The 20,257-nt window shown below is 35.4% G+C and overlaps 1 protein-coding gene across 1 annotated transcript; it reads left to right on the forward strand.

Moving 5' to 3' along the window:
* The first annotated feature begins 1,635 nt into the window (after positions 1 to 1,635).
* LOC148999913 (wall-associated receptor kinase 2-like) lies at positions 1,636 to 6,397 on the forward strand. The gene is made up of 3 exons (XM_089141033.1): positions 1,636 to 2,594; positions 3,177 to 3,371; positions 5,080 to 6,397. Exons 1-3 carry the CDS (start codon positions 1,685 to 1,687, stop codon positions 6,285 to 6,287), a joined length of 2,313 nt encoding a protein of 770 aa, XP_088997159.1. The 5' UTR covers positions 1,636 to 1,684; the 3' UTR covers positions 6,288 to 6,397.
* The last annotated feature ends 13,860 nt before the right edge of the window (positions 6,398 to 20,257 follow it).

The following is a 20,257-nucleotide window of genomic DNA, read 5'->3' on the forward strand; positions in this document are numbered from 1 at the left end:
CATCCAAGAGTAACTAAGATGCCTTCATTGTGGACAAAGCTACTACAAGAACCCAAATCCCTTTGATCTACGCATCAAACTATAAATAATTTTTTCTCTGGCTTCTCCTGAACTTTGAACTTAAATGAATCCAATTTAGAGCAAATTGAATTTGGAATGGAGACGCAAGACCATCAAATATCAGGGAAGAGAGTTTGTAATGGACTTAATTAGAGTTGGTCTACTAGCCTAAGATAGGAGGAGCACCTCCCACTTTGCCAATTTTGATTGAACCTGCATAACCACTTGGTTAGAAATACTTCCTTTTTTTTTAAGACCAAATGGGGGCCTAACTAAACTGAAGAAAAATAAATTTTCTTCACGTGAAAATGCTGGCAGATTTGAGATCAAAGCTCAAAAGGAATATTTTTGCTAAAATAACTTCAAAGTTAGACATTGGTTTCTAGTCTAGGAAAATCATGAAAGAGGTAAAACTAGCTTGAATGGCTCAGATATCTTTAATGGTAGCACAAGAAAGACATAGTTGTCATCAACAAACAAAAGATGTGAGATTTAAGAGGCACTTATTGAAACTTTATTTCCTTTCAAAAAAAGTTAATCGGATAATTTTATCGGACAGATAATATTCGGTAAGAAAGACGTATATCATATCCACATCCTATTAATAATCGGACGAATTCGGATACCCTTAAACTGATGCGGATGCGAATTCGAAAGCAGATTTTGGTTATCCATTTACACCTCTAATTCTCACCACCTCCTACCATAAGTACTACTCTCTAACTAGAACAAATAAGAAAAATAAGGTACAAAGTCTCATATTATTCTTTTGATTATTTAGTTAAATTGTACTGACACGCTGAAATGGAGGTCTTAAAACACTAACACCCCATTTTATGTTTAAAAAAATATAGAGACCTTAAAGTTGAATTTTCATTGAATATATTTGTCTAATTTATCATTGAAAACAGTTAAAATCACTGTTTATTTTCTTTCAATTCAAAAAAAAATCCCTATAATTAACAGTGATTTAACTGTTTTCAGTGATAAACTAGATAAATTTATCCAATTAAAATCTAATTTTTAAGTCTTTATATTTCTAAGAGCAAATTGCACTGGCACCCCAAAATGGAAGCCTTAAAACACCGACACCCCACTTTATGTTTAAACAACACAAAAACCCCAAAATTGGATTTTTGTTGGATATATTTGTCAAATTTATCACTGGAAACAGTTAAATCACTGTTCATTTTTAAAAAATCCCTATAATAAACAGTGTCTAAATGGTTTTCAGTAACAAATTGGATAAATATATCCAATGAAAATATAACTTCAAGGTCTTTATATTTTTTAAATATAAAGTGAAGTGTCATTGCTTTTAAGGCCTCCATTTTGAGGTGTCAATGTAATTTGTTCTATTTTTAAACATAAAATGAAGTGTCAATCTTTTAAGATTTCTATTTTAGTTGTCAGTGCAATTTAGTGTAATGACTCGAGTGGTCAAGCATTCCCAAAAGAAAGAAAAAAGAGGTCAAGCACTCCCAAAAGAAAAAGGTAAAGATTCTTTTCTCTCCTCCTTTATTGAAGCCTCGAGTGAACCCATTAACCCGTAAATAACATGCTGGCATTGAAGCAGATAAGCACTCAAGGAAGTGATACAATCAACTAGGAAAGAAGCTAAACCATGAATACTCCTCTCCTGACGTTGCTTCCCTTCTTCTTCACCTTCCTGTTATGGCAAGAGGTGGCAACCTCAACCTCAAGGTTGCAACGGAAAAAGCCCAATTGCACTTCTAAATGTGGTGATATTCCGGTTCCCTACCCCTTTGGCTTCTTGGGAGATGATGAAGCGTGTTATTACAATTTAGATTTTCAAGTATTCTGCAACCATAGCTTCAAGCCTCCAAAACTGATCATGGGAACAAACATGGAGATTATCAATCTGTCATTTGAAGGCCAAATGACTGCACTCTCTACTGTAAGTTTCGATTGTTACGACAAGCTTGGTAACTCCACTGGTTGGAACTGGGTTTCTTTAAGATCTACCAACGACAGCTTATACACTGTTTCTGATACTCAGAACAAGTTCACAGCTCTGGGCTGTGACACCAAAGCAACAATCACCGGCTACAATGGCCGGAGCTTTAAGAGCGGGTGTAACATGTTTTGTGTCAATAAGACAGATGTGATCAATGGATCCTGCTCCGGCATAGGTTGTTGCCAGACCTCAGTTCCAAAGGGTTTTGCAAGCTTCAACTTGAGCATTGACTATTATCAGAGTAGTCACACCAGGGTTTGGGATTTCAATCCCTGCAGCTATGGTTTCATCGTTCAAGATGACTGGTTCAAATTCTCAACCTCATATCTCTCCAAATTCACTTCTGAATATATGATAGAAGATAAGGCAGCTGTTCCTTTTGTCTACGACTGGGCAATTGAACTGAAGTCTTGTAAAGAAGCTGTGAAAAACCAGACTACTTATGCATGCATTGGAAATTTAAGTGAGTGTGTTGTCTCCAAGAATGGTATTGGCTACAGCTGCGTTTGTCTTAAAGGTTATCAGGGAAACCCTTACCTTGAAGACGGATGCCAAGGTAAGCCATCCATATAAACCTATCATATCTCTCTAATCATTTTTGTTGTGGTAAAGACTAATTTTTATCATGTAAAATGTCTGAAGGCTCAGTTGGTGGCCTAGATATGTTTGGAAAGCCATTTTTCCAAGTTGGTCTTTGCCAATTACACTATTAGGGCTATGGGTTTCCTTCAGAAAATCGTCTTCGAAATGACTGGTTTGTAGGCTTTGAAATTTTTTTGGAGGTCTTGTCTTCCTGTTTCGGATGATTTTGGTTATAAAGGCATTTTGATCTTTTTGTTGAAATAGGGTTTTCATTCTATCACCTTATAGTCTCTAAAAGTGAGTTGAGACTTGAGAATGATAGAAAACGATTACTTGTATCTGTTGCTTTTCTTTTTTATAGTGAGTACACGCATCACCATATTTGTTCAATCGTGGATGTAACTTTCAGATGAACCATGAAAAATCTCGTATTTTTAATTTACTTTTAAGTTTTGTTTTTCTAACCAACCCTGCAGTGTTTGGTAAATAGCTGAACACTAACAGACATTTGTTTGCTGTTATTGTTGGTGGTGGATTTGATTTGATGATGATGAAGATGTGGATGAATGTAAGGCAGAAAATCTTCATAACTGCAGTGAGAATGCTAATTGTAAGAACAGAATTGGAGGTTACAGCTGCCATTGTCCATTGGGCTATCGTGGTGATGGTTGGAAAAGTGGAACTTCCCATTATGGTGCACTGAGAAAAGGAAGCGGCTGTAGGAATAGCAATATCATACTCATTATTGCAGGTATCTATCTTTTATCTCTCAAATGTCATCCATCATTACATCTATCTATCTTTTGCTTTTTGGTAAAGGAAACGACACATCTCCATCACAAAAAATTTTGTGTATCTACATCTTTATATCTTGGGCAAAAAACATATATTCCCTCAATTTGTGGAAAACTACATCTATTGTCCTTAAAATTAAGAATTACACTAGGTACTCGATCCTCACCTTGGCTTTGTTAGTTTTCAAGAGAGAACGACAATTTTTTCATTCTTTCTTCTTTTTCTTTCTTTCTTTTTCGAGTACAAGGAGCCCCTCTAGGGAACAAGTACATACACCACCAAGAAGAGTCACATACATGATTTCTTCACTAAAAAGTGTAGGTCATTGTCAATTGAGTCAGCCCTTTGATGGTTCAATTTTGTCTTTTCTTCTCTTCTACATCCCAACCTAATCACTCACAACCTTGGATGATCACTATTGCATATCTCAGCTACAACAACACACTCAAGAAACAATGAAATGCAAAGACAAAGATTGCACCAACATTAACCTAAAATTCAATATTAGACCCATTTAGCCATTGCCATACTGTTGTCTTAATTAAGAAGAATAGGTTTAAAATGGGTATTCAAGTGGTGGTCAGACATAAGCTGAGGGACTTTGCCATTAGGATGTATAGTAAGGAACAACAACAAAGGACTGGAATAACTCCAAACTCTGAATAAATAATCTTATGAAAGGAGGTGTCACCACAAGGAGAATGTAAATTGGAGAAAACACTAATGTAAAAGATAAGATTTAATGATTCGCCTCAAGGCTACATCCACAACAAAGTTCGGTGATGGTTTCACCATAAATCGAAAGAAGAAATGTCACAACAAAGAAAAAGTTAAGTGAAAAAAACGAAACTTGTAGCAATATAAACCTAGAATCCTTTTAGAACCATTTAGTCATAGTGGTACTACCTGTCCTAAGAAGAGAGGGTTAAAGTGGATATTCAAGTTGGTCAAATATGAGTTGAGGGATTTTGCCGTAAGATGTATTCAAAGGAACAACAATAAAGGAATAGAATAATTCCAAACTATGATAAAGCACTCTTACTTATAGATCAACGTAACGAGCATAAAAAATGGAAATGGAAATGCACATGTAAAAGACAAGAACTCAAGAATAACATGATTCACCCGGATGCTATGTCCACGGCAAGCTAGGTAATGCTTGCTCCGAAGCTGAAGAAATCAAAATACAGCACTAAGATGTTTTCCCACCACATTTCAAAACCTAAGAGTTGCATTTATAACATAGAAATGAAAGACCCTAATCTTGCTCCATATACTCCCCCATCCTCACTTGGAAAAAAAAAATTAGGAAAGAAAAAGTAAAGCTTTTTTTTTTTTCAATGAACAAGTTATGTAGTACCCTCCAAACACATCGCTACATCATTGTTTGCTACTTTGGGGTAGTATATGCAATCTGATCTTCTATCTTATATGTTTACAATTTGGCATCTAGAAGAGTATTTGTTTTTCTGGAGTCAAATTGAATCTTTCAAATGAATCTTCAAGACCCATAGATTGGATTCCTCAACCTCCCCACCCCTCTCACCCTCTCTTCCTCCTACTTTGGGGGTCAGGTGGTAACCATGAATGCTTACACAGTTTCTTCAACTCTTAGCCACCAAATTAAGGTGCAAAATATCAACATCTGTTTCTAATTTTTGCAGGAGTTAGTGTATGCACCATAGCTCTACCTAGCATCATTTTGTTTATATACTGGGCAATTAAGAAAAGACGTCTCCTTAAATTGTTCAAGCAAAATGGAGGTATGTTGTTACAACAACAAATAGCTTCATACAAAAGGGACAAAGATATTGCCAAGATTTTCACCATAAAAGAGCTGAAGAAGGCAACCAAGAACTTCAATCGGAATCAAATACTCGGTGAAGGAGGGTTTGGCACAGTATACAGGGGAATCTTACAGGGCGAAAAAATTGTTGCCATTAAGAAATCCAAAATTATGGATCAAACCCAGATTATACAGTTTATAAATGAGGTGGACATCCTCTCTCAGATCAATCACCGGCATGTGGTGAAACTCTTGGGTTGTTGCCTAGAGACAGAAGTTCCTTTGTTAGTTTACGAGTTCATCTCCAATGGAACCCTCTACCAATTAATCCATAGTGAGAAAAAAGCATCAGCCACTTTTTCATGGGAGAATCGATTAAGAATTGCAGCAGAAACCGCAGATGCACTGGCTTATCTGCACTCCTCTCATTCAGTTCCTATCTTTCATAGGGATGTGAAGTCTTCTAATATATTACTGGATGATAAATACAGAGCTAAAGTATCTGATTTTGGAGCTTCAAGATTGGTTCCTCTGGATCAAACTCAAAAGACAACAGCAATTCAAGGGACCTATGGATATTTAGACCCAGAATGTTGGTCTACTGGCCAACTAACTGATAAAAGTGATGTTTACAGTTTTGGAGTTGTTGTTGCAAAGCTTTTAACCGGAAAAAAACCAATTTTTATGGATGGATCCGGGGAATGGATAGTTCTTGCAAGGTTTTTTACATCTTCAGTAAAAAATGGGAATCTTTTTCATATTCTTGATGATAGAATAAAAGAGGATGATGCGAATAGCCAACAGTTTCTGATTGTTGCTAATATTGCAAGAAACTGCCTAGAAGATAGAAGGGGAGATAGGCCTACAATGAAGGAAGTTGCAAAGGAACTTGATTCTTTGAAGATGATTTATGAGCAACCAACATCACAACATATTGTGGAAGAGACTGACATTTCTGTAGGTGGACAATCCAAGAGCTCTTTTGATCCAACTCTTGAAATGGATATTGTGGAAGAGATTGACATTTCTGTAGGTGGACAATCCAAGAGCTCTTTTGATCCAACTCTTGAAATGGATTGGAAATAGCTTCGTTAATTATGATCTTCTGAAAATGTTAATGGTAATGCATGTTCTTTGTTTGTCAATTTGTTTGAAATGACTAGATCTGTCTTTACTTTATGGTGTGATATAGTAATCATGTGAGAATTAATCACAGTTTGGAAGCTTCAGCTTATGGTCTTCGTTGAGATTTTATCTAGTCTATTATATATTTTAGTGGTTATGTAACTTGCAGGAATTTTACCATTGAATTTTCTCCCCTTCAATATACACTATTTTTTTATCTACTACGACAATATCTTTATCAAAAAAATAAAAATTATAGCTATCTAGTATGATATTCTATGATGTATGGTGCATAGTGTTAAGCTATTAAGAAGCATCAAATGGATAGATAAACTTAGTATAGCAAAAATGATGATATTAAAAAAGATGACAAGCAAAACTAGAGAGGATTAAAGTAAGGAATGTTTACTGGAGCTTGTCCTAGAGTGGCTTCAATAAATGATAAATTATTGGAAAGTCATTCAAGGTTGTACGTGAGCCCATGTTCGATGGAGGTCTTTAAATGCCCTAGTACCAAGGAGTAGCATAATCCAAATCGACGGAACTAAAAACCTAGGTGGTAGAGCTAGAGTAACCTTGGAAGACTTGGTGAGAAATGATATACATGTCATAGCCTTAATGGAGGCCTTCAAAATACCCCCCGTACGGAGGAGTGACTTACTTTAAATTAAAGGAGCCAAAATGGTAGAGGCGGTCCTAAAACAACCTTACAGATGTGGTGAGAAATGATATGTATTGCTTAGGCTTTATATCTAGAATGTAGACCTTTAATGTCCATGTAGGGAGGAGTGACTTAATTTAGATTGGAGGAACCAAAAAGATAGAGGCAGTCCAAAAATAACCTTGGGAGACATGCAGAGAAAAGATGCTCATGGCTTAGGCCTTGTATCTAGTATGGTCTCGAGTAGAGCTGATTGGAAAACTAGGATCTATCTTGCCAACCCCATTTGGTTGAGGTAAGGCTGTTTGTTATTGTTGTTGTTGTTGTTGTTATTGAATGTGTCTATCAAATGGTCATTAAATTGGCTACACGTAGTCAATATATATTGTGGACATAGTATAATTGTGATATTGGTGAAGAATCGAATATATCAATTACCACAAGTGTTATAATCAATAATAGGATACTATGTTCTTTAATCTAAAAATCTTTCTTTCATTAGATAAAGAAAGAAGAAAAGAAAACATAAGAAAGACATCTAGATTTTTTAATTAATTTCTTTTTTTTTTTTTTCTTCTTCTTCTTCTTTTTTCTATCTAATGAAAGAAAGACGCCTAGATTCAATAATATAGGGGCATTTTGGGATTTTAAGAATAAATGAATTGAGAACAATTTAGAGTTTTAACTACTAAGGTAATTGAGGGTCTTTTGGAGCTTTAACAATAATATTAATTGCAGATAACCTAGGATTTTAACTACTAAGGTAATTGAGATAAATTTAGGATTTGAACTAAGACATTTTTTTAATTAAGGGTAGTTTAGAGTTTTAGAAAAATATTTAACAATAAAAATTGAATTAAACTTAAAAAGTTAACAAAAGGGAGGTGTTTGATAACTTTGTAAAGTAAGAGGAAGGTAAGTGATATTATTCAACTAAGAGGGGATCCAAGTGTCATTTGGTCAACTAAAATGTGAGGTAAGTGATATTATTATTTACCCACTCTTCTTCTTCTTTCTTTTTTTTTTTTTTTTTTTTTTTTCTAGTGAAAATGTAATATCTTCTTTTGGTTTCTTAATTCTTCTAAAGGGCAAAATAGACATTGCACATCCAACCTTAACAGTCTTTTAACATTATCAGAGTGATGGGGTAATTGTAAGTTCACAAAGTAAAGCTTTGTAGCGGTCAAAACTAAAAGACGAAAATCTAATGAAGTAGTATGTTTTGGTGCATAAGGTAGGGCATATTAAAAGAGACTTTCTCAAGAGAAAGGAAAGGAGGAGACTCGGTAATAATTACCAAGATAAATGATAGTTTTATTTTTTGGGGTAAACAATGTTAAATGATAGTTAACTCCCTTTTAATTGGCTGAGTGATACTTAAATCCCTTCATAAGATGATAATAATGACATTTACACAGTCTCTTATCTTAAAAAATATAATAATAATGCCCGTACCTAAAGGGATCGATATAATATTTTTAAGCTAGACAACCACATATTGTCGAAAACGAAATGAGTTTGGTTCTTTCTTTGAGGCTGAAGGGCAATCTTCTCTTTTCCAACTCCATTTATATCTAAGATTCTAAAAGAGTTCGGATCATCTCCTCGTCAGGGAGAGTGCTCTCGCAACGGCTTTACAACCATAAACTATGTGGGGCTCACAAGTAAAAAATAATAAAATATTTTTAAAAAAAAATCTCATCACTCTAATCCTATGAACCTCCTGTAATTTGTGGTTGTAAAGCCGTCAAGGCAGCACAGACTCATTCTAAATGTCTTCGGTTGGTGGCTTCAGCATATTGTTCACCATTTTCTTTCTTTCTTGGGTAATTTTCATCTGGACCCCCTGAGGTTTGGTCCAAGTCACTTTTAGTCCAGTTTATATTTTCTTTTGCATATGGCTCCCCTGTGGTTTCAAAAATGATTAAATAAGGACAAACTTAACATAAATCGTTAGTTTAATAATTTTTGTGACAAAAATACCCTTTTTTTTTTTTTCAATTTATTTGTTTTATTTTTTTTTATTTTATTTAATCTATCAAAACAAAAAATAATTAAAAAAAAACAAATAAATCGAAAATCAACCCAAAAAATGAGATAAGATGAAAAAAACTCAGGTAACAAGAAATGCTCAAACAACTAAGGATTTTCTCTTCAGATTCAAGGACGATGCCCAGATCAGGTAGATGGCGGCAGATCACCATGAAAGAGAACCTATTCTGAGAAATGGTTTCTCCTTTATTTATTTTTTTTTTTTTTCAATTTATTTGTTTTGTTTGAATCTCCTAAATTCGTTGTTCCATTTCGATTTGGGAGCAATGGCGGCAGATCACCATGAAAGAGAACCTATTCTGAGAAATGTTTGAGACTAAATCATTATTGAGATTTCAAGACTAGATTTTTAACAAAGGTTTTGCAACATTGAAGGATTAGGTTTAAGAAGAGGAAGACAAACCATTCAAAGTCCTGCAAAACCTGGGATATCAAGTTTAAGAAGAGGAAGACGGACTGGCAAGTTTAGGTAGAGGAGTTGTTGATTCACGATGGAAACAAATCGCTGTTGATTGAGACTAAATTTTTAGCAAAGGTTTTGCGACATTGAAGGATTAGGTTTAAGAAGAGGAAGACGGACCGATTCAAAGTCCTGCAAAACCTGGGATATCAAGTTTAAGAAGAGGAAGACGGACTGGCAAGTTTAGGAAGAGGAAAATCGTTGTTGATTGAGACTAAATTTTTAGCAAAGGTTTTGCGACATTGAAGGATTAGGTTTAAGAAGAGGAAGATGGACCGATTCAAAGTCCTGCAAAACCTGGGATATCAAGATTAGGAGGAGGAAGAGGGGGGGGAAAACGGTTGATTGAGACAGCAAAGGGGAACGGACCGATTCAAATTTGGCAAGTTTAGGAAGAGGAAAATGGGGTAAAGGTTGTTGATTCACGATGAAAACAAATTGCTGTTGATTGATCTCTCTTCTCTTCCATCTTCACCATTCTTCTGCTCAACAATTCTCTATGATCCTTAATAGAGCTTTTGATTTTGAAGAAGTTTTCTTTCAGTTGGGATGAATGTTTTCCCCCTTTTTTGGATTTTTCTTTCTCTCATCATTTGAGATTTTTTTTTAAGATTACCTCTGTCTAGTTTTTTTTTGGCTTCCCTTCTTTATTGTTCTAAGTTCTCATTATGTTTATTTTTGAAGTTACTTGTTTGGTATGACTGTGTTGTGATGAAGCTTATGTGGACCAGAGTTTTGGATCTGGGCATCGTCCTTGAATCTAAAGAGAAAATCCTTGGTTGTTCGAGCATTTCTTGTTACCTGAGTTTTTCTCATCTTATCTCATTTTTTGGTTTGATTTTCGATTTATTTGTTTTTTTTATTATTATTATTTTTTTATTTTGATAGATTAAATAAAAGAAAAAAACTTAAACAAATAAATTGAAAAAAAAAAACAAGGGTATTTTCGTCACAAAAATTATTAAACTAACGATTTATGTAAATTTTGTCCTTATTTAATCATTTTTTGAAACCACAGGGGAGCCATATACAAAAGAAAACATAAACTGGACTAAAAGTGACTTGAACCAAACCTCGGGGTCCAGATGAAAATTACCCTTCTTTCTTTCGTCAATTGAATCAGTGAATGGTGTCAACCTTAACCAGAATTAGCTTTTTATCTTCTATTATATCAATGCAAGTTTATTTTATTAGAGTTTTTTTTTTTTTTTCCCCAAAAAGTATCTCATCTAGCTACCACCTTTTGGTTTTCGATCCCATGTACACAAACTTAACTTGCCATCAAGATCGAAAATTTATTCCAGACCCCATTCAAGCTCAAGATGGGTTAGGCCAGGTTTGAACTATTGGAGCCAAACTTTACACTACTTCTCATGCATTGAAGGATCTTTGTTTTTCTTTTTTCCTTTAAATATTTACATATCTATTTGTCATGGTTCAGTTAATCTTGGCACAACTCTCTGTGCTTTCAACTTCTTCCTCTTTTTGAGTGTTTTCAACTCATATGTATGTGATGCATGTGAACTTCTTTATATGCGTAGCTATAAAGTAAAAATACATGTGCGAGTATTTTTCCACATCCATTTATCCTGCACTGTCTCAGATAAAATAGGAATCCTAAGAATTGCACTAATCTCAGGCGCCGAAAACCAAAGCTGCAATTTAGAATTATCCCAGGATCTTGAGGGCCAATGTATTAATTCGCCAACCCATACAAGACTGCCAGTGGGTGAAGCTCTCCAAATACGGTTCAAAGGTAAATTAGGAATCCAAGGGTCAGAAAATACATTTGTTTGATAATCATTATCAATACTTTGAATCAAAGTCTTTTTAAGAACTTCTTTCCCAACATGTAAACTACGCCAACCCCAAGAGCAACCCTTCGAACACCTAGCATCAAGAAAATCATCATTAGGGAAATATTTAGATTTAATAATCCTGGCCCACAATGAACTAGGAGTTTGAAGTAATCTCCAAGCTTGTTTGGCTAATAGAGCTCTATTGAAAAAGTAGAGATCACGAAACCCTAAACCACCATGCTTTTTTGATTTACATAGCTTCTCCCATGATACCCAGGAAATACCCTTCTGAGAGCCCCTGCCCCCACCAAAAAAGTCTAATGTGTTGGGATAACCCGTCTGTTACCTGTTTCGGTAATAAAAAATTAGACATTGCATAGGTTGGGAGAGCTTGCGCAACTGCTTTAATTAGAATTTCCTTACCAGCGCTTGATAATAGCTTACCTTTCCAACAAGCCAACTTTTTAGCCATTCTTTCCCGAACATAAGCAAACACCTGACTTTTAGATTTACCAAAAGTAAAGGGTAAACCTAGATATGTACCATGGGAACTCACCTCAAGCAATCGAAGAATAGATGTGATAGCTCTCCGAACATGTAAAACAATACCTTTACTAAATATCACAGAAGATTTCATTGCATTAATGTGCTGTCCAGAAACATGCATGTATTCCTGAAGAATAAAATTTATATGATGAGCATTGTATTCATTTGCAGGACAAAAAATCATACAATCATCAGCAAAAAAAAGATGGTTAATATCTGGACTATGTCTAGATATTCGCAATCCTGGCAACCTGGGGATACCAATATTTGCACTTAATCTCCTGGACAAAGCCTCATGACAGAGAATGAAAATATATGGACTAAGAGGGCAGCCCTGTCGAATGCCCCGTGTTGGAACCACCGTCTCCGATAATTGACCATTTACTTTAATTCGAAAAGTAACGGTTGTGATGCATTGCATTATCCATCTCACCCATTTAGCCTGAAACCCCAAAAACTTCAAACATTCTTCTATAAAACCCCATTCTAACTTGTCATATGCTTTACACAGATCTAATTTCAAAGCAAAATAACCATGCTTTGAGGTAGATTTCTTCATGAAGTGAAGACATTCATGTGCCAAGTACACATTGTCGAAATGGATCGACCCAGCAACAAAAGCACTCTGGGTTTCACTAAAAATGTTTGGCAAAATGACTTTCAAACGGTTTGCTAAGCATTTAGCAATAACTCGATAGGGGACAGTACAAAGACTAATTGGCCTTAGATGACCAACCTCCTGAGGGTGTTTCCTCTTAGGAATTAAAGAAATAATGGTCTTGTTCAAACTTCTTACTAAAAAGCCCCTATTAAAAAAATGTTGAATATCAATAGGGATCAAGCATATCAAGCTTTTTTCTGATTGTCAGGCTGTGGTCTCTAGTTTACATGGTGACTCTACTACTTTGGATTGGAATAGTTCAAACTTAGTTAAGCTCATTAGGAGCTTGTTGTTGGGGTTTGACACTTGTGTAGCAATCCATATTTCGAGCGCATATAATGTTTCTGCAGATTTGTTAGCTAGGGGTGCTCGCCATTTAGGTATATCTAAAGTTTGGTGGATGCGCCCACCACGAGGTCTTGATCCTTTGTACTATGTTCCTGCTGGGAGGATTTCCCCAGACTTGTTTCTTTGAATGAATTTATTTTTTTGTGTTTGGCCAAAAAAAAAAATATTAGGATAACCCCACTCATTATATAGAGGCATTTCCCATGGACCAGAGAGAGAGGCAAACCAAGTGCCAAAGGCCTTCACACAAGCAGAGTCACGCAGGGTGGTTTTTTTTTTTTTTTTTTTTTTCCGGGGGGGGGAGGGGGGGGGCAAGTCTTTATATACCAACATACAAATTGTTAGGAGACCCCATGGATATCGCATAAGATTTTACTAGGGTTATCCCCATGGACCATGAAAAAATTACACACTAAATTTTGACAATGAGCACACAAGATGATTCCTGTGATATAATATTTAGATAACAAGAATATGAAATCTTTCAATACGACAAATGGCTACCTCAAGTGAAAAACAACATAAATAATCACTTCTCAGTCCCATGAGGTGAAGGGTATCATCCCATACCCAAATACATAACGGAACTCTATTCAACACAAATAAGGTATACCTACATCAACTCATGAGAACAATAGATTATCCACTACACCTGAATAGCTGCCCTGTGATTACCAAAAAAAAAAAAAACTGCCCTGTTTAACTTGTATCTAAGTTGAAGGGATCCAAACATGCAGTTCACAGAAAACCAGAACCAGATAAAATACAAATCCAGTGATGACACCCATCCAATTTTCATGCATGGAATCTGATGCCGAGGAACATTTCATAAAGGCCATACAGGCTCAAAGTAATTTATTTTAGATTCTATTTATAAAAAGCTTACTCTTTATGGGGGCTCTCTAATTTCTTCTAACAGCAGGGAGCACCATCTTTCACATCCATATTCCTATTTCTACGTGACACAATCTGCTTTAGAGAAGCTTCGCTCTCCTGCAGCCCTTCAATACTGGAAGGGATCTTCCCCCAAAAAAAATCAACATTGGAAAAGATACAAGCAGTGTCTGCTTGGAATCAACTTGAAGTCAATGTTCACATCAATTTCTAACAAAAAAGGGCCAATCTAATGCCGAAATCTCCGCACAAGTAGAGTCCGAGCGGCAATATTCTTTTTACAGCCTTACCCAAAAAATTTTGCTGACAAACTATTTTGATGCCTTAACCTCAGACAACAATCACAATGAAATCAATTTCTTACAAAGGATTCATATATTTAGATAGGTAGTAGGATTTCTCCATATCTCACTATACAAGAGCCTTCTAAGACTCAAGAAACCCCAGATATACCTTCACAAACCTTTTTTCTTACGGAAATCTTTAAAAAAATAATAATAATCCAAATATGATGTAAAAACGAATGAAAATCATAAACAATCACACAATGAACTCAAGAATTCATGTGGTTCAATAAAATTGTTGAAATCAACCATAAGATGAGATTTGACTAACCATGTGAAGAATAGAGTTATGGCTGCTTGTCCTCACATCTCACAAATTGCATTACTAAAAAGGAACTTGCTACATACTTGTAAATAAAAACATTACACGGGTTTAATGAGATCTTGTCATTCCCTCAAAGGCTTCAATTTCTTAATAGCCTGTCAGAATCAACCAACAAACCAAGCAATGGAACACATGATATCATACCTTCATAAGCTCTTAGTCAGTCCTGGGTTTATAGCAAAGGAAGAAAGGTATCCATTCCCTGCATATGTTCTTGCCCAATCTGCACAGGTCGGCCATTCAGGAATTTACCTCTTTACCTGACAAGCTGTAGCATACTCTGATTTCTTTTCTTGTACAGACCCCATTAGAAGACTTGATGAAATTTCATTTTGGTTAAAGATGGATGAGAAGCCGAAAAACAAAAAGGAGGATACTTTGCGTTCCTGACTCAAAAAAGTGAACTGACCTCTTCAGTTCGAGTTCAAACATACTCAAGCATTACCTGATGACTTGATCAAGCAAGGACCCATTTTGGGTGTCAAAGGGAATCTAATAATTGGTCTGGTTTCAGTGCAGGAACCATCTGCACAGAATCCATGGTAGGACCCACCATGATGGAGAGTCTTGAATGTCCTTGTACAAAGACATCTCGTTTAGTTCACATTAATTTGTGTGATGTCAGGTTCATGGTCCTTTTCACTGGGAACTGGATTCTTCACCAACGTGTTCAAGTTTGTATTAACTTTTTCTACTTTTGGAAAGCTATAAACTATCGTTCATCTTTCTTTCTTGGTCCACAATTATCAAACCCAGTAATCAAATCCCTCTCCATAGGCACCTTCATTCTTCTTATACATACTGATATGAAGCTCAAATTGCTTCCATGGTTCCTCTTCTTCTTCTTCCTATTCTCTCACCTAGTTTGGAGGTCAGGTGCGAACAGTTTCTCCCTCACGCATGCTCCTTCTGAGCTGTCAGAAAATATTACAGGAAAAGAACCTGAGGGTAAGTCAGGATCAGGATCATGTAACTGGGTTTTATTTTAAGTTTTATTTAAATGAACATTTTGGGTTACTTGAACTGTTTAGTGTAGTGAAGGGAAAAAGGGGAACTAAAACAGCTATAAAATGGCTGTCGGTTTCTTTGTGCAGGTTCAAATGCAACAGTTGGAATGGATAAAGAAAGAAGAGGAATGGGCGCCAAGACAGCAAAAATTGTGTGCAGGAAAGGTCAGAAAGGGAGCGGAGGAGGTGTTGCCGAACTAAGTCGAAAGCCTCCAAGGACCTCTCATAGTGGTGCATCTACCTTCCTGCCAAGCCATTACTTGGTCATTGGTGTGGTGCTGCAAGTCAGCACTGGATTACTGCTAACTTTCCATTTCTTATTCTGATTATGTGCAAGAGTACTTCATTCATAACCCAGCATGAGATAGATTTCTGTGACTCCCATAAAACATAATATAAGATCATTCCATGGTTTAATTAGATGTTCAGTTTTTCACACATTCATAAGAAATGGTGTTGCATGAAATAGACAAATTACATTTTAATTCTTTTTTAAAAATTAAAACAAGCTACATCGACAAGGTTAGGCAATTTGGCTAAGCTTCTAGCTTGAGCCCCATTTGCTATTGCATGAGCTTGTGGAGAAGTTCAGTTTGGACCCAGAGTCAGTAACCATCTAAACATTTCTCTCCAAAGCTTCCCATCAAACCTAGGGTTCTATCACTGATGATGGTCTGGGGTAATACCCTCGTACTTTAATCAAATCTGGAACCGCTACCAACATGGATACAGCTGGGGGCAGTTCACCTTTCATGAAGGTATAAGACCTATCTCTTAAGTGAGCATCCATGCCTTCGGGTATTGGGTTTATATTCTATAGATAATCCAGATCTTTCCCTCACCTATACCCATGTGGGTAACAGATTTAAACCCCTTAGTTCATCTTTGAAAATATCATCCAGCAAATTATTCAATAGTCTAGTACAATAGATCTATGGGTCTTTGAGTATTCCATTTCTTCGCAGTGTTACTCAAGTTCCTATTGTAAGTCTAAGCGTAATAAGGTTCCTTATTCCTCTTTGTTTTCCTAAAATTTTGTGATCTTAATCCTCTCTACTTATACTAGAGAATCAAAATTTTCCCCCTTCCTTCCTCTAATAAGTTCAACAATTTTACTATTCTAAATAAATCCATACTACAATAATCTTATTATTCCAGATATGTTCACATATGTATCATCAGCAAATAAAAGATATGAGAGAGTAACTAGGCTCATTTTTTTGAGATTTAAAGATTTAAGAGTCTCCATCCAAGAGTAACTAAGATGCCTTCATTGTGGACAAAGCTACTACAAGAACCCAAACCCCTTTGATCAACATCAAACTATAAATAACTTTTTTTCTGGCTTCTCCTAAACTTTGAACTTAAATGAATCCAATTTGGAGCACATTGAATTTGGAATGGAGACACAAGACCATCAAATATCAGGGAAGAGAGTTTGTAATGGACTTGATTAGAGTTGGTCTACTAGCGTAAGGAGGAGCACCTCCCACTTTGCCAATTTTGATTGAACCTGCATAACCACTTAGTTAGAAATACTTCCTTTTTTTTGTAAGACCAAATGGGGGCCTAGACGGATCCACATCCTCTGTAATTCCTTTCCCTACAATTCCCTGTAATTCCCTCATAGGATTGTGCCACGTGGCATTTAAGTAATCCAAAGGTTACCCAAAAAATTAGAATTTAAATAACATTCAAATTTATGGGTGGATTTAAATAAAATTCAAATTTAGTTTAAATTAGATAACCTTTGGATTACTTAAATGCCACGTGGCACAATCCTATGAGGGAATTACAGGGAATTGTAAGGAAAGGAATTACAGAGGATGTGGATCCCTAACTAAACTGAAGAAAAATAAATTTTCTTCACGTGTAAATTCTGGCAGATTTGAGATCAAAGCTCAAAAGGAATATTTTTGCTAAAATAACTTCAAAATTAGACATTGTTTCTAGTCTAAGAAAATCATGAAAGAGGTAAAACTAGCTTGAATGGCTCAGATATCTTTAATGGTAGCACAAGAAAAGACATAGTTATCATCAACAAACAAAAGATATGAGATTTAAGAGGCACTTATTGAAACTTATTTCCTTTCAAAAAATAACGGACTGATAAGAACTGAGGAATCTTCCAATCTTCTTCCAATCTACATGGAATATTTGCAAAACTAAAATAATTAGCTTTGTCAAAAATTTCTTTACAAATGACTGTTAAAAATCAAACCTGACTTCATAGGGGTTAATCTAGATCTCTAAATACAGTTCTTATGTAGGCTAACTTGACTAAATAATTGTGGACCATTAAAGATATGGATTTGGTTTCGATCATCCTAAGTGGGTCTAACTAGCCACCTTTCCATTTCTAAATTCATATTTTTTACCAAAATTTCTAAATTCATTTCAATAAATAAGAGAATCATTAAATGGAAAAGAAAAAAATCATTCAAAAACACATACCAGCACAATATTGAAATAATATTAAGATTGTCATAAAATTGAAGGATAACTAGAAGAGAAATAGTAAAGAGAAGAAATAAAATTATGACAAGATGAAAGTAATTTCTCAACTTGTATTGTGTCTTGTGCATTCCTTATTTATAGTGGAAGTAAATATATTACAACATGTTTATCTAAAATGGGAATATCATAGTCTACAAGAAAATACAATATTTAATATGACTACAATAGAACACAAATATTCAAATTGATTTTTGCATACAATAAGATGCATTTGGTATGGAAGGATAAATTTATGCCCATGATAAAAGGTACATAGAATGGAAACGTGAATCGCCAAGATTGTACGCTGATGTGGCTGAGATTTTCAGTAAGAAATTACGTAAGTATAAAAACGTACAAAATCACGCAACCCCATACATTACTTTTTCAAAAGTTTTCTTCTTTCACTAAAGTATTTTGTTTTTCAAAAGTTTTCTTCTTTCACTAAGGTATTTTGATCTTTTGACACTAACCTTTTTTTCCTTCTAACCCCACTTGTCTTCCATTATCAAAAATTATGCTAAGTAACACTTTAGGTAGCTCTTGTAACAGGTCACACATAACTTTAACTCTTGTTATTGGTCACACAACTTATACGATATCAGTTTTTACACAAAAGAGAATAAGAGACTATGATATCACTCTGTTTTGATATATAAATTCGTCATAAGGATTGCAATAGCCTAACTAACTGTTGGGGTAATTGTATTACAAATTCTTCAAACATATAAAAGTGAAATTGTAATACAATTGAGAGATGAAGATCTTTAGCAAATTTGAAGAGCTTGAAGTAGCAACCGAACGAACCACTGATTGATGAGGTTGAGTCACACCTTGATGTTGTCTTTAAGGTAATTGATGCACCCTACTACCAAGGGTTCTTCGCACCACCACCTCCAAGATAAAGCAACCTCCAACTAGAAGATGAGGTAGTTCTTCTAGTCCCTTAAAGGAGCCAAAAGCTAGAGCACAACACTTAGACAACTCAAGAAAGAAATGAACTTTGTAAAACAAATAATGTGAGTGAGAAGAGTCACAATAGCTCACAATATGCAAGGAAGGGTTGGGTTTATATAGGCCCAAACCACACCTCCCCACAAGGGGAGAATCAATTCTCCACTAATGGAGAATCAATGGTTTGTCCCTCCTCCACTAATGTGAATAAACCCCCTTGACCTAACCTCCCCACTACTTGGGGAAGTAACTCTCATATTCACTTCTTTGGAATGAATAGGCTTTAACCCATTCAAAGACCTTAACCCCCACTCATGGTAATGGCCATGAATGGTCATGAAGTTGAAATGAGAGATAAAGGTCAAGAGTTAGAATTTGAGTAATTCCACCATTCAAGTTAGCCCACCTCATCACCATGATCAAGACCTTTAAGACCCATGACCAATGTCATGAAGAACCTCATAACCAAAGCCATGAAGGGCCTCCTTTAACCAAGGTCATGAAGGGCCTCCTTTACTCATGGTGCCTCATTACCACCCTTACCTCATGGTGCCTCATTACCACCCTTACCTCAAGGGTCCCACACACAAACAAACCAATTAAATAAAAGAAATGCAAAAACTAATTTTGAAACTTAATATATAGATAATATAGATTTTAATAAAAAACCTAACACTAACTTTCTCTTTTTCCACCATGACATGTGGTTGGAATAGTCCATTCTAGTGGAACCCTATCAATAACTCATGATAATGGGGGTGGGGGAGAAAAAGAAGTGCCAAGCTTATAAGCAATAGTTTTATAATTGCCTTCTCAATGTTAAATATAACCTTTCATGGTGGAACATGTGGAAGATAAACAGTCTAAAAGTGAATGAGATTTTAACAAAAATTATGATGGTGATTGTGCATCAACTAAGTTAGGCAATTTCCCCAACAGTTAGATTAAAGAGTCTTATGATAATGTATTTTGTAAGTAACATTCCTATTTCAGCAGGAGTGATATCATCAGGGGCGGAACCAGGATTCAATATTGGGGGGGGCCAAAAAATGGAAGTCTAGATTAGGAAAGCACCAATAGTTTTTCGCTACACATTGTATGGGTCCTTAAGACCCATTGAGGGTCCCACGTATGAATTATTTTATTATATTAAGGAATAAACTCACATATATTTTATGGGGCCCACACATATTTGATAAAAATAGGTAAATTATTGATAATGAAAGTTTTTTTCAACAAGATATAGATAAATTAAAGCATCAGTACAAAGACAAAAAAAGCAAAAAAAAAAAAAAAAAAAAACACATGACTTCAACCCTAAAATGTCAGATGCAAACCAAATTTTTTTTTAAGGTAAGAAATGCAACCAATGGTACTTAGTTAC

This window comes from Hakea prostrata, chromosome 11, assembly GCF_041222555.1.
Source record: "Hakea prostrata isolate BN-2017 chromosome 11, UWA_Hpros_2, whole genome shotgun sequence".
Lineage (NCBI taxonomy): Eukaryota > Viridiplantae > Streptophyta > Magnoliopsida > Proteales > Proteaceae > Hakea > Hakea prostrata.

What these genes read in the sequence shown, in the direction of transcription:
- LOC148999913 (XM_089141033.1), top strand. Translation starts at nt 1,685, where the DNA reads ATGAATACTCCTCTCCTGACGTTGCTTCCCTTCTTCTTCACCTTCCTG. An exon ending in CCTTGAAGACGGATGCCAAG is followed by an intron (nt 2,595 to 3,176) that starts GTAAGCCATCCA and finishes ATGATGATGAAG; the next exon opens with ATGTGGATGAATGTAAGGCA. An exon ending in TATCATACTCATTATTGCAG is followed by an intron (nt 3,372 to 5,079) that starts GTATCTATCTTT and finishes TAATTTTTGCAG; the next exon opens with GAGTTAGTGTATGCACCATA.